Below are 14,335 nucleotides of genomic sequence, written 5' to 3' on the forward strand. Positions count from 1 at the left end.
TTACACAAAGGAAGCCTTCATAAAGTCCAGATTGCAAAACAACCACAATCTGTTATATTTAAGTCAGATTTTTTTTAAAAACTTAATATTTTTGATGAGTTCAGATATTTCAGCCAAAGTAGGCAATTAATCAGCTGTGCCTCTGCAGTATTAACTTTTTTCCTTTATTGCAATATTTCATAAAAGCCAACCAAGGTGAACATCAGGAGAAATTAATATTGTAATCCTCCAAGGCAAGTTCCATATAATTTTAATTATCTTTAAAAATTGTGACAAAAACGTTTGAGAGATTGGTCTCCCTGGTGTACCACATATGAGAACACTGGGAAGAAAAGGAAGTGATATGACCACATTGTGCAGCAAGATGTGCAAATGAGCAAATCACACCATTTTGGGTGCAAATCCACAAAACTGCTCAAACTCCTGAAAAAGCAATTTTATTGGTGAGAGGCTTAGGCAGGGGAAGTGCAGATGCGTGTGAGAGAGAGAGAGAGAGAGAGAGAGAGAGAGAGAGTTAATCTACATAAAAGATACCCAACAGATGGAAAATTTTGAGAACTTGACTCTCGGGAAGGGGCGAGGGATGAGGAAGGAGGCAAGAGAAAGTCAGTTTGTATGTTTTAGTTAACCATGTACGGAACTTGATTCATTTGTCGATCAAACAGAAGGGAAAGTAGGTCAAGGCTGGATTTGGCCATAACTAGCTGAACATTCTGAAAATTATGGTGAAGGCCATCACCCACAACAGTAGATTACTGTTCCAACCATTCTATGTGTTGAAAGCAATTCCACAAAGTAAATTAACACAAACAGAATGAAATCTTATGCAATACCACAATTGCATCTACATCGCCTTACAGGCATAAGGATGTTTGGCAATGCTAACACCCATATTGATAAGCTGCTTTGAGAAAGTGAAATGCTAGGAGCTTATCCTCTATGCACTTAATTTAATGGTTATCATAATTTTAATCTTCCTGCTCAGGCTTGCTAATAAAGGCACATGGAGTAGAGAATTATCTTGGAAGTCCAATTTCAGTTACAGCCACTATGTTTCTTTGTTTCTCCAAATCTATGCGAGAAGCCAAGAGACATGTCCCACCAGAATTGGAGTGACATTTTACCCCACCCTGCATCTCTCCCACTTCATAAGACAAAACTTGTCAATTTTATCCTTTCCAAAAGGTGCATGACACAATAGTGATTACCTTGCACCATCTGCTTGTCTGACAGAAAATACTAAGTAAACTCAAAATATACAAGATCTGAAAACTATCTTCCAATCACACCAAAATAATTACACCTCTGGCTGACAATTGGAACTGACCTTATTTCACATTATAGAATAAAACTGCAGCAACTCACCAAGACTTCAACAGCACTTTCCAAACCAGTGACCTCTGACGCTTAGGACAAGGCTGCAGATGCAAAGCAGCGCTGCCATATTCTCATTCAAGTCACACACCCATCCAAGCTTGGAAATGTCATTGCTCCTTCATTATTATGGAGTCAAAATTCTAGAACTCCCTTCCCAACAGCACCGTGGGCATATCTATGAGTATAAGAATTGGCAAGTCATGTTGCAGCTGTATAGAACCTTAGTTAGGCCACACTTGGAGTATAGTGTTCAATTCTGGTCGCCACACTACCAGAAGGATGTGGAGGCTTTAGAGAGGGTGCAGAAGAGATTTACCAGAATGTTGCCTGGTATGGAGGGCATAAGCTATGAGGAGCGATTGAATAAACTCGGTTTGTTCTCACTGGAACGAAGGAGGTTGAGGGGCGACCTGATAGAGGTATACAAAATTATGAGGGGCATAGACAGAGTGGATAGTCAGAGGCTTTTCCCCAGGGTAGAGGGGTCAATTACTAGGGGGCATAGGTTTAAGGTGAGAGGGGCAAAGTTTAGAGTAGATGTACGAGGCAAGTTTTTTACGCAGAGGGTAGTGGGTGCCTGGAACTCACTACCGGAGGAGGTAGTGGAGGCAGGGACGATAGGGACATTTAAGGGGCATCTTGACAAATATATGAATAGGATGGGAATAGAAGGATACGGACCCAGGAAGTGTAGAAGATTGTAGTTTAGTCGGGCAGTATGGTCGGCACGGGCTTGGAGGGCCGAAGGGCCTGTTCCTGTGCTGTACATTTCTTTGTTCTTTGTTCTTTGTACAGGAGACTGGTTGCAGCAGTTTAAGGCGGTGGCTCACATCTTCCCAAGGCCAATTAGGGATGGGGATGAATGATGGCCTTGTCAGTGACGCCCACGTCGCACAAAATACATTTTTTGTGCTGAGCCAGTCAAACCTTTCTTAGAGAAAGACGCCCTCATTTAATATTGCTTTCTGAGTTGTCAGCCAGACACGTTCTGGCTTTTCTTGGGAATTGGCATGTGTGCTGTGTGTTACACACATTTGTACGTTTGTTTTTATCAACTAGGTTATTAGGTCACTTTAGGGGACATCAAGTGTCGAACACCAACATCTCAAATGGCTGGCTCACTTTCCTGAAAGGAAAAACATCTAGCTGCATTCATGTCACCTTTCTGGCCCACAAACGTCCAAATCTATCGAGTTCAGTTAACGCATGATCTCTGGGTCACTTAGTCTAGAAAAAAAACCCACCAAGACCAAGTCCAGATATGCAATCAAGTTATGTCTTCTTCCACCAGGCACCCATGTAGGTACAACACACCCATCTCCCCTGCCACCCATAATGAGGTACCAATTTAAAACTTAAATGGGATATAGAGGTCAGCCTGAAGTTTCTGCAAAATCTTGTGGCTTCTAAAAAACATGACGGATTTTTTGGTTTCAAATTACTTAAATGACATATGACCACAATATCTACAGCTAAAACCTATCATAATATAAAAGAACTAAATATTTATTTTGAAGTCTTGGTTTATGAATCCTGATCAACTTCGCTTTGGTTGCATTTATCTTTAAATAACATGCAGTGAAAATTGCCACGTAATTCTAATTATACCTATTCTTCAATCTCAACTTCTGATATTTAAGTAGGATTACTGTTATACTTTTCAAATAGCGAAAATACATACATCACATGAAATGTCTTACTCACACATTTAATAAGCATTGTTTTCTTCCTCCAACATTATTATTTTTGGAAGCATAAAAATTCCACCACAAAAAGCTTGCTTTTCCATAAGCAATAAAAGGCAATTAGCTAATTAGACAGAAATCAGGCAATGTTTGCTGTGTCGTCTGATTACTTGCACCATATGCAAGGATGACAAGTACCAACTTGGACTTGAAATCTGTTTTGCAATGAGGTGGAGAAATAACAAAATTTGCATGCAAGGATAGTTATTAGAGGCATAATAATGATGTCAAATGCCTGCAATAACTTTCATTATACACCAAAAATTATGGCATAACCAATCTATGCTTTTATTGTGAAACAATGAACCACCACTGTCAACACCCACAACCAACAGCTCTCCACTACCTAAAGACTAGGAGCTCCTGACCATTTTTGTCACTTCATGCAGCCTCATGGGTCACGTGTAAAAAGTCACCATTCACATTAATTTATAGATAGCTGTTGCTAAAAGTGGAATCTGGGTGCTTTGATGTAGGATATATTTATCCACAATCTTCCAGTCAAAAACTGCAAAAAAACAAGCACAAGTCAAAAAGCTGCCCAGACTCAGATCAGCGACTCATGTAACTGCATTTCTCAGTAGGCAGCCCAAATATTTGGACATTCTGAATTTGTCCTCGGTGCACCAGAACAGGCACCGGAATGTGGCGACTCGGGGCTTTTCACAGTAACTTCATTGCAGTGTTAATGTAAGCCTACTTGTGACACTAATAAAGATTAATAAATCTCAATCACTTCCGACGTGTCTGTGTTAGGGAAATTAACAGAGGTTAGAATCAGGATTAATTTCCCCAACTTTATTCCGACGTGCCTGAACACCAATATCGCGAGGTCACTCCCTACCCAATTATCCTTTGCCACAAAGCACCTTAGCGCTGATTAATTTGCACAAAAGACACTAATACACTGGGTAACACCATCAAAACTGCCTACACATTCCAATTAGGCTCTCCTACATTGGACTTTTTATTCCATTATTTGGTGCTGGATTTTAGCCCAAATGCTCTCTATGGAGTGAATTTAATATTCATTTACATTCAGACCAACATCCCACTGTATTTTGATGGACTCTACCGTACACTTTAATGCATAAATCTTCAAATCTAGAAGCATGAAGGAAAACAAATTAAGCACATACCAGGCCAAAACTTAAATGGCAAGAACTGTACTAGCTCCAGAAGCACCCAAGTGAATTAAGGTTATTTGATTAGCTTAAGTGCTATGAATTTTTTAAAAAAGAGCCAGTAACAATCTTCCAGACAACTGCAAAAAAAGCAAGAAAGAAATAAGCACAAGTGCTTGTGCTTCTGATTTTCAAATTAGCAGATCGATAAGTATGGATGTCACCCCAGCGCATTAACTAAATTCTAGATACATTTTCACCAGGACAATCTAATTGCTGCAGCATCTCAGCTGCAGGAACTTAAGGCACTATTATCTCTGTTAGGGCAGGGAAACATTGATTTTAAAAAACAATTATGACCTGCACGTAAAGTGATTGTTCATAGTTAAAATACCTTATCAGACATTCCTGAATTACAACCCAATAAACTGACAGGCAGACAAATAGGTAATGAATTCTGGAATTTAAAATCTAATGATGACCATGAAATCACTGTCAATTGTCGTAAAAACCCATCTAGTTCCCTAATCGCCTTTGGAATTACAGTAATGGAATAAAACTTCAAATATAGGAAAGCCTACTAGGGAAGGAAATCTGCCATCCTTACCTGGTCTAGCCTACATGTGACTCCAGATCCACAGCAATATGGTTGACTCTCAAATGATCTCCGAAATAACGGGCAGTGAGAGATGGGCAATAAATGCTAGTCCAGCCAGTGATGCTCACGTCCCATAAAATGAACTTTTCAAAAAATTCTGATAATAGGAGTGGCTATAGGGAGGAGGGGAGAGTGGAGAAATTGTAATAGTTAAAAGCCAGCATGATCCACAGTGGTGAACAAAATCACCACTATATCAACATATCCAGAGATGTTCTATATCTATTCTCCTATTACCCATTGTAAAGGGAAGGGGGGGTTAGTCTAGCTTTACCTGAGGCCCAAAGTATTTACTTGCTCTACACTTGCTTTCATAACTCCCCAAGAGTACAAAAATGTTTTCAGTATTGTTACAACTGCCCTAATATCCATTTGGATTTCTGAATCTGTTGTACATTGTTTGGCAATGCCTTAACTAGGATCATAAAGCCTGTATTTACACATCCTGGGAATAAATTACATTTTACTGCCTCACAAATATAGTTGAGTTACTGCAAAAATTAGTTTATAATGCTGACAAAGAAATTAATCTGCATAATTCAGTTACATGGCAAAACAGAGCTCTGCTCGAGCTCCAAATTAAAAGAATTAGAGCACCAAACAGTAAATGACTCGAAAAGCCTCAGGATTCAGCTGTGCAAGTTGACTATTGTGTAACTAGTCTGAAACTGAAATGATACAAGATTACCTCCTCCAGATGGTCCTGCATGTCTATTTAAAAGAAAATAGTATCAGTACAGTAATTGTTCCCCATTTGGTACCAGGAAACAGTGGTACACAATACCACTTGCAGCACACTGGTCATATCATAACCACATGCCTCCTAGACAAGTGACAAATAAATATTCACCCATCATGCTGAAGAATGCCAAGGAAGACGATTCCAGATGTCATATAGGCCAGTTATACTGCTGCCTCCACAAACAGCTCTGTGACTGCCAGCATGGCGATAATGCCCACCTCTTGAAAACAAAGCGTCAGCTTCACACGAGGTTGGAGCTGTGCCCAATTGGTGCCAGGTTACTACTTTAAGGTGGTCTTGCACTTCTTAAACGTCCTTGGAGTGCCACACCTGTACTGCAGCGGTTAGCGTTGGCGCAAAATTGGGAGCACCTTGCCACAAGGCAGCAAAATAGCTAGCTTATCATTTAACATCATGGGGTCTCAGTTGGGATTATATGGATCATAAAATCCAAACAGGTCACTGTTATGAATGAAGGCAGTTATTCTAGTTCAATTGTGGATTTTAAAATCAACAGACTATTATAGAGAAGGCCAAGAGGAGATATGATGGAGGTATCCAAAATCATAAGGAATTCAGACAATGTAGATATGGAGAAACCATTCCCATCGGTGGAAGGATCAAGAACTAGGCGACATCAATTTACGGTGATCAGCACAAAAAGCAATGGTGGCCAGTTACAAAATATATAGCGAGTGGCTCGAATCAGGAATGCACGATCTCAAGAGGGTGGCTTGAGGCAGATCCAATGATGGCTTTCAAAAGACAATCAGATCATTAGCTGAAGAGAAAAGAATTGCGGGCTATGGGGAAAAGGATGGGGAGTAAGTTCTAAGTGAATGGCCCTTGCAAAGAACCAGCAGATGCAATGGGCTGAATGGCCTCCTTCTGTGCCTCACTTATATCATGCCTTTCATAACCCAAAGTGTGTTACAGGCAATGAAGTGCTTTTAAGTGTCATCACTGCTGTAGCGCAAGAAACAACCAAATTGTACCTATGCCAATCGGTTCCTAAAGCACTGAAACCCATTACTGGTTCCCTTACGGGTTTAACCAACGCGACCCATTTGTGCATATCCAGTTCTGGCCCATGCACATTCCCTATTTTCATCAGTCCACCAAAGGAAACCTCGTCTTCAGATAGATAAGCTCTGAACTAGCCTTTCAAAATCTCTCTTCCATAAACCTCTACTACCATCGCCCTTTTTAGCTCAGTAATGCTCCTACACTGGAGTATTTTACTGCCAAAACCACGATACAAACAAAATGTGTTCCTGTTAAGGCCATCCCTGCATCCAGAAAGTATTCCAAAGCTGCCCCCCACACTCCCGGAAAAGTCATTAATAATTTGCAAGCGGGTCGCGTGACTGTGTTACATACAGTCTATATATTATTCCAGTAAATACGATACACAAAAGCCTTTTCATCACAGCAAAAACAAAATCCAGCACTTCAGCTTTTAACAGCTGCAGCAAATATGCGTGGGAACAAAGTGTTACAACCAGTAAATATTTAGTACGCTTAAACAAACTACTGTAGATGGTGGCTGATCTCAAGAGAAAGGGTGGCACCGTCTTAACATGGGACTGTACAGATAAATGGAAATGGCTGTGTGCGTTTACAATCTACCCCACATGCAGTTTATTGATACAAGCCTATCTTCACTCAAAAGAAGGTCAACCAGTTTACATGCTGCACCCTGCACAACAAGGAGTGTAACTGAATGCTCAATCAGCTGTTCTTGGCCAGCTTTTCACATAAATTATAGGAGCATTGCCAGTTCAGTGTGCAAGGTCTCATTTTGGATGCGAACAATCTGCAAATAAAAACTGGTTTCCGCTTTTTCAGCAATGCAAGCAAAAGCTGTCAACTTACTGCAGCACCAATTAATGGACGTGCAGCATTATTATTTGGAAGAGAGTAATCGTCACAGAAATATTGGTAGATGTAATTAGACATCACAAGCTCCACCGTGGAACAAGAAAATCTGTATAATGTGCAGATTAAACAACAAATTACAAATTCTAAATGCCAGAATGCGACTTGTCATGCATCCTAATTTTGGTAATAACCTTGTTAAACTGCTTTATAATCTGTTTAATACTTGAATTAACACAATAAATATTTTATTTTCTCATCTTTCACCTGTTTTTTTTTTAGTCCCCAGGGGTCCCCCTTCAAACCTAGCTCAACGGTTTCTTTATGGAAAAGCTACATCAAATGTCAAAAGCCTATAGATTCTCACAGCTGGAAGCATATTACTTGGGACACTTCCACATTCATTTTGACAGCTTCACCAGCTCCAAACACATTCAATGCAGTTACTGTACATAAGTAATGTGCCATAAATGCTGCCATTCTACAGGCATCTAGTTGCAGTTGGATTATTTTCTATTAAACTTCCAGTCTGAATTAGGCTCTTTCCTCCTAAAACACTCCTACCTATTTATTTCACTCATGCAGTCAGAATGAACAAACTGCACTCGTATACAATTTTTATTTAAACAGCACAGGCAACTTTGCAAAGCAGCAACCACCTAGCGCTGGAATTTAACATTCAGACCCACTCAATAGAAGATAACTTTCAAAAAATAAATTATAATCATTGCACAATTCATATTAAGACTCCAAATTACTTAAAAACTAGATTAAATGATTGGGGAAGAAAATGTAAACTTGTTGTATTGAGCACAGTAAAGTCACATTCAAAAACTACAGCAGTAACTTATCTTGGACTAAACACCATTATCAACAACCATTTAATTTAGCACAACAATCTGAAGGACTAACAGTAGTAACCAATCTGTGTACCAGTAATCAATTTGATGCTGCTCCTTATTGCTACATAAAATGCTTTTAAAATAAAAATTGGTCAGAAACAAGTGCTAATCATGAAGAAATGCTGTACAATATTCACAGCGGCAGGGTCCCAGGTTCAATTCCTGGCTTGGGTCACTGTCTGTGCAAAGTCTGCACGTTCTCCCCTACGTCTGCGTGGGTTTCCTCCCACAAGTCCCAAAAGACGTGCTGTTAGGTAATTTGGACATTCTGAATTCTCCCTCAGTGTACCCGAACAGGCGCCAGAAAGTGGCGACTAGGGAATTTTCACAGTAGCTTCATTGCAGTGTTAATATAAGCCTACTTGTGACAATAATAAAGATTATTAATAAGTCTACTTTCTGACAAAAATGCATTTCCATACTTCCAGATATCTCTGCAACCAAAATATCCCAATTTAAAAAGATCAAACGAGTTTGGAATAGTGCTGATCACAAAAAAAATATACAATTTACTCCTCAAGTTGCAGCTAGCACTGGTTAAGAGATTGCAGCTCCAGGCTCTGTCATTTAAGGGGAGGCACTCCTGTGTCTGTGTGTGTGTTGGGGGCGGGGGGTGCTGCAACACCACCACCAAAAAAAGCAATCGAGGGGGATAAAAAGCAAACAACACTCATGCTCAGATTGCTAAATCGAAGCTGCAAAATGTCTACAAGGGAGAGGGGATTTGGGAGAGCCCAAGTGGAGCTGATTCATTCGGGTAGCTCGTCTCCACAGGCAAAAAAAGATAAATGAAACTTATTGTGCCCGTCGACAGTGCTGGGGTTAGTGGCATTGCTGCTCTCTGCAGATGGGGGGGAAGAGTGTCTGCGCTGCTGTGGCCAGGCGGCAGGTGCAGGTACCTTTACTGACGGGAGATGTGCAGCAAGAGGCGGAGTGATGGCCTTTCCTCTCCCCGGACGGCGCCGCTCTCCAGGCCGCCTCTTGCTCGCCCAGCCCGGGGCTGGTGGAGGTGGTGACGCTGTGGAAGGCGCTGCGGCCTCCCGGCGGAGAGACGGACGGAGCCGGGAGCGAGGAGGCGGTGATGGTGGAGGAAGAGCCGGGGACCAGCCTTAGGCCGCCCGGGGTATTGTTGCCGGCGGCCGCTCGCAGCTGGAAGGGGACGGTGGCTCGGAGCGGCTGAGGGCGGCTGGAGGTCGGGGAGCCGCTGGGCCGGACTCGAGGCGCCACTTGCGAGGACATCGCCGATCGACTCGGAGTTCGAAGACAATAAATGGCGGCGGCTGATGCTGCTCTTCGGCCCCCACCCGCTGGCTCCCCGAATGCGGATCCGCTCCCCGCGTTGCTCCCCCTCTGCCTCCCACTGCAGATCAACACTCACTCTAACTTTCCCTCAGCCACCACAGCGCCGCCCCATCGCCGCCTCTCGCTCCTCACTGGTTGCACGCTCACCGGCCCTGATCGCGATTGGTCATTCGTCCCGTCACTCAGATCCATGCTAGCCAATCGCAGAAGGTAGATGGCACATTACTGGCACGGTGCCAGTCATGGCGAACGTTGGTTGGTTATGGCGAAGAGGCGGGACGTACCTCTGGGACCCGTCTTCCTATTGGCCAGCATGGACGTCGCTCAGGGCGGTCGCTGCCAGCGGTGGTGTTTGATTGGATATGCGTCATAGAGGGCACCATGGCAACGTTAATCAGTGATGTCACAATCAGTGCCTGTGCGCGATCACGTGACTCTTTCTCAGTGGGTTTTACTACCAGGCTCTTACGTCACAGCAATAATAAAAATAATGAAAAACTCCTTCCATTTCTCAATGAGTGTCTGATCAAATCGCTGCTTCTGCCTCATTGCAATGCAGTAAGCTAATGTGCGCATTGCTTTTGCTTCAACTGTTTCTCTCCCAGCCCAGCCTGCATTACCTCCCATCAGCACTGACATTCTCCTCCTCCTCCTCCTCTCATCCTGCCACCCAGAAATATTTCAAACCAGTATCCTTATTTCCCCTTTTTAACTGTTTTATTTTTCCTTTTGGGCGGTCAGTTCGACAAATTCATGGTAAGGTCCCCATCTCATGCGTGGGAAGAGGGCACAGATGAACATTGCGAGCCATTGCAGGTACCATTTGGTTGCCCAGCATGTGCAACTGGATGCCTGTGGCTCAGGCGCTGCCACTCTGACAACCTCGGTTGATGTGTTGGGTGCTCTGCTACACAGACGAACCAACACGGTTGTGAATGGTACAAATCAGTTTTATTACTAACATTTATTTACAGTGGTAAATTGGTTACTGAGGTTCGATCATAATCGTTGAATCTGTGGACCTATTCCTAACACTATCTTGGAGTGGCACTCAGCACATGGTGGATGTCTGAGTGGCTTGCTGTGAGCTCTGTGCCCTGAGCTGTCTCCTGCTGGAATGCCCGGGAAGTGTCGTGTTCCCTGTTTTGTAGTGTGTATGCTCTTGGCTGTGGTGTTGTGTGTGTGTTGATTGGTCCGTTGATCTGTCGATCAGTATGTATCTGTTTGCACCATAATGTTTATCTGAATATCATGACATCCCCCCTTTTTTTACAAGAACATGGGCCTATGTGGTTATAAATAGAGATGTGTACTGAGTGCAGCTGAATGTGTGTATGTGCAATATCTACAGCATGTACATGGGGCTAAACTATATACAAGGGGCGATGTCGGGTGCGACATAGCAACGAGGTTGTACCATAAACAAAGAACAGGGAAATGTTGAATGACAAAACGAACTCCTGTAATGACAAGGAAGAACAGAAACATATTAACACTGTGGTATTATGAGTTCAATGTACAAACAGGCTCATAAGTCCAGTCTAGTAGGTGGGCGACGAATTCGGGTTGACCGCCTCAAGGGTGGGTCAGGATCCACCGGCTGAGGAATGGGCTTGGCCACGGGTGACGACGGAAGGGGCATGGTGTCAGGAAGCTCCACGAAGTCGACATCAGGAACAACAGGAGGGCGTGGTGCCGGTGTAAGTTCCCGTAGCGAGCGTGGAAGTAGGCGAAGAGCCCAGCGATTGCGTCCGCGAATGGATCCATCAGGCATGCGAACCAGGAACGAGCGGTGAGCCACGCATCGGAGAACTTCGGCAGGTGCTGACCAGCCACCTTCTGGTAAGTGGATGCGGACGTCGTCTCCAGGCGCCAGGGCTGGAAGATCAGTTGCCTGTGTGTCATATGCCATCTTCTGGCGAACGCGCTGCTGTTGCATTCTGTGTAGTACCGGAGCATGGATGGTTGTGGGTACTAGAATGGATGGCACAGTGGTCCTGAGGGCGTGACCCATCAACAGCTGGGCTGGTGAGAGGCCAGTAGCTAGTGGGGCCGAGCGATAGGCCAGCAGGGCTAGGCAGAAATCTGATCCGGCAGCAGCAGCCTTGCAGAGGAGCCGCTTGACGATGTGAACGCCCTTCTCCGCCTTTCCAATGGACTGGGGATGCAGAGGGCTAGACGTCACGTGTGTGAAGCCATACGAAGCAGCAAAGGACAACGATTCCTGGCTGGAAAAACAAGGCCCATTGTCCGACATGACAGTAATCGGAATGCCGTGGTGAGCGAAGGTGTCTTTGCAGGCCCTTATGACAGCGGACGATGTCAAAGGCGTATGACCTCTGGATAGTTTGAAAAGTAATCAATGACGATTACATAGTCCCTGCCGAGCGCATGAAAAAGGTCCACACCCACCTTCGCCAAGGGGGACATCACCAGCTCATGAGGCTGAAGCGTCTCAGGAGGTTGCGCCAGTTGAAACCTTTGGCAGGTGGGACAGTTGAGCACCATATTGGCAATGTCATCACTGATGCCCGGCCAGTATACCGCCTCTCGGGCCCTCCATCTGCACTTCTCGACCCCCAGATGGCCGTTGTGTAGTTGGTCGAGGACCAGCTTGTGCATGCTGTGCGGAATCACAATCCGGTCCAGCTTTAGGAGGACACCATCAATGACGGCCAAGTCATCTCGGACATTGTAGAACTGCGGGCACTGTCCTTTGAGCCACTCTCCCGTGGCTGTTTAGCACAGGGTTAAATCGCTGGCTTTGAAAGCAGGCCAGCAGCACGGTTCAATTCCCGTAACAGCCTCCCCGAACAGGCGCCGGAATGTGGCGACTAGGGGCTTTTCACAGTAACTTCATTTGAAGCCTACTTGTGACAATAAGCGATTTTTATTTCATTTCATTTCATGTGGCGCATCGTGTTCCCTGTTTTGTAGTGTGTATGCTCTTGCCTGTGATTGGCTGTGGTGTTGTGTGTGTGTTGATTGGTCCGTTGATCTGTCCATCAGTATGTATGTCTGTTTGCACCATGATGTTTACCTGAATATCATGACATCGGTGATCCCCAAAGCATTGCTACTGTGCTTTCTGAATCAAAAACTTTTGCCAAGCTACTGTGTCCGCACAGATGACTGTACCCTTGTTGACCATAAAGTGAGCAATTTGGTCCCCCTTCATCTGTAGAAGAGGAAAATTATATATTGTGATAGCGTGACCTCTTTAATGGGTGATCTTTCACGGGTCATGTGATCCACTCAGGCCCTATTGCGCTGGAGCACGCAAACCCCAAACAAAGGGCAAAAAGCGCAGGCCCTGTGAGCAGGGGGCCTGGGCAGTGTGGAGCTGGGAGTCAAGAAGTAAAGACCAGTGTGATATACCTCTGTGTTAAACCTCATTGGCCTTTCCAATAAGCCTCTTTTTAATACAAGAAGCCTCTTCAGTGATACCTCATGCTATTGAAATGAATGAAATGAAATGAAAATGAAAATCGCTTATTGTCACAAGTAGGCTTCAAAATGAAGTTTCTGTGAAAAGCCCCTAGTCGCCACATTCCGGCGCCTGTTCGGGGAGGCTGTACGGGAATTGCATGTATAAATCAGCCCTCCCCTGTAAAACCTTATGTTCCACTCCTTATTACCATCAGCTCTCTGCATTGGAAGTTCACCTACCAAGGAAATACCATGGCATGTGATCCTCTCCTAGATTAATGAGGTGAATCACAGAGTCTTTAACACTGTATTGCCTGCCAACACAAGATGGCCGCCAATAATTGTCTGCGCCTGCGCAGAATCCTATGTTGCCATCTGTCGGGGCTAAATGCCGGTTGAAAGCAGTTCACCCAATCTCTAAGCCCTACACCAAGCAGACAGTAGGAGCATGGGCTTCCCCCAGTATCCAAGGATCAGGAGCGAGGTGGACCTGAAATCCGCTTACCACCAGCTCCCCATCTGTAAATCAGACCGGCCATACACCGCCTTCGAGGCAGACGGCCGGCTATACCACTTCCTTAGGGTCCCCATCGGCGTCACCAATGGGGTTTCGGTCTTCCAAAGGGAGATGGACCGAATGGCCGGCCGGTACGGCTTGCGGGCCACGTTTTCGTACCTATACAATGTGACCATCTGCGGCCATGATCAGCAGGACCACGACGCCAACCATGCTAAATTTCTCCGCACCACCACTCTCCTCAACCTCACGTACAACAAGGAGAAGTGTGTGTTCCGTACGAACCGCTTAGCCATCCTCGGCTACGTGGTCCAGAACGGAGATCTGGGCCCCGATCCCGACCGCATGCGTCCCCTCATGGAGCTTCCCCTCCCCCACTGCCCCAAGGCCCTCAAACGCTGCCTGGGGCTCTTCTCGTATTACGCTCAGTGGGTCCCAAACTATGCGGACAAGGCCCGCCCACTCATACAGTCCACTCATTTCCCCCTGACAGCAGAGGCCCAACAGGCCTTCGCCCGGATCAGAGCTGATATTGCCAAGGCCACAATGCACGCTGTAGATGAAACACTTCCTTTCCAAGTAGAAAACAATACACGGACGTCGCCCTTGCTGCCACCCTCAACCAGGCAGGCAGGCCCGTGGCATTTTCCTGCACCCTCCA

The 14,335-nt window shown here is 44.8% G+C and overlaps 1 protein-coding gene across 3 annotated transcripts in view; it reads right to left on the reverse strand.

The window, feature by feature from the left end:
• LOC140398441 (glucocorticoid-induced transcript 1 protein-like) overlaps positions 1–9,955 on the reverse strand; it is an 80,231-nt gene extending 70,276 nt beyond the window's left edge. The window contains exon 1 of one of the 3 annotated variants that reach the window (XM_072487130.1): positions 9,326–9,955. In XM_072487130.1, the coding sequence (XP_072343231.1) occupies positions 9,326–9,665 (340 nt within the window). In that variant the 5' untranslated portion in view covers positions 9,666–9,955. The remainder of the gene's footprint in view (positions 1–9,325) is intronic. The other 2 variants (XM_072487129.1, XM_072487128.1) reach the window with 2 other exon arrangements.
• Between the last annotated feature and the right edge of the window lie 4,380 nt (positions 9,956–14,335).

The sequence above is a fragment of the Scyliorhinus torazame genome, chromosome 21 (genome assembly GCF_047496885.1).
Source record: "Scyliorhinus torazame isolate Kashiwa2021f chromosome 21, sScyTor2.1, whole genome shotgun sequence".
Lineage (NCBI taxonomy): Eukaryota > Metazoa > Chordata > Chondrichthyes > Carcharhiniformes > Scyliorhinidae > Scyliorhinus > Scyliorhinus torazame.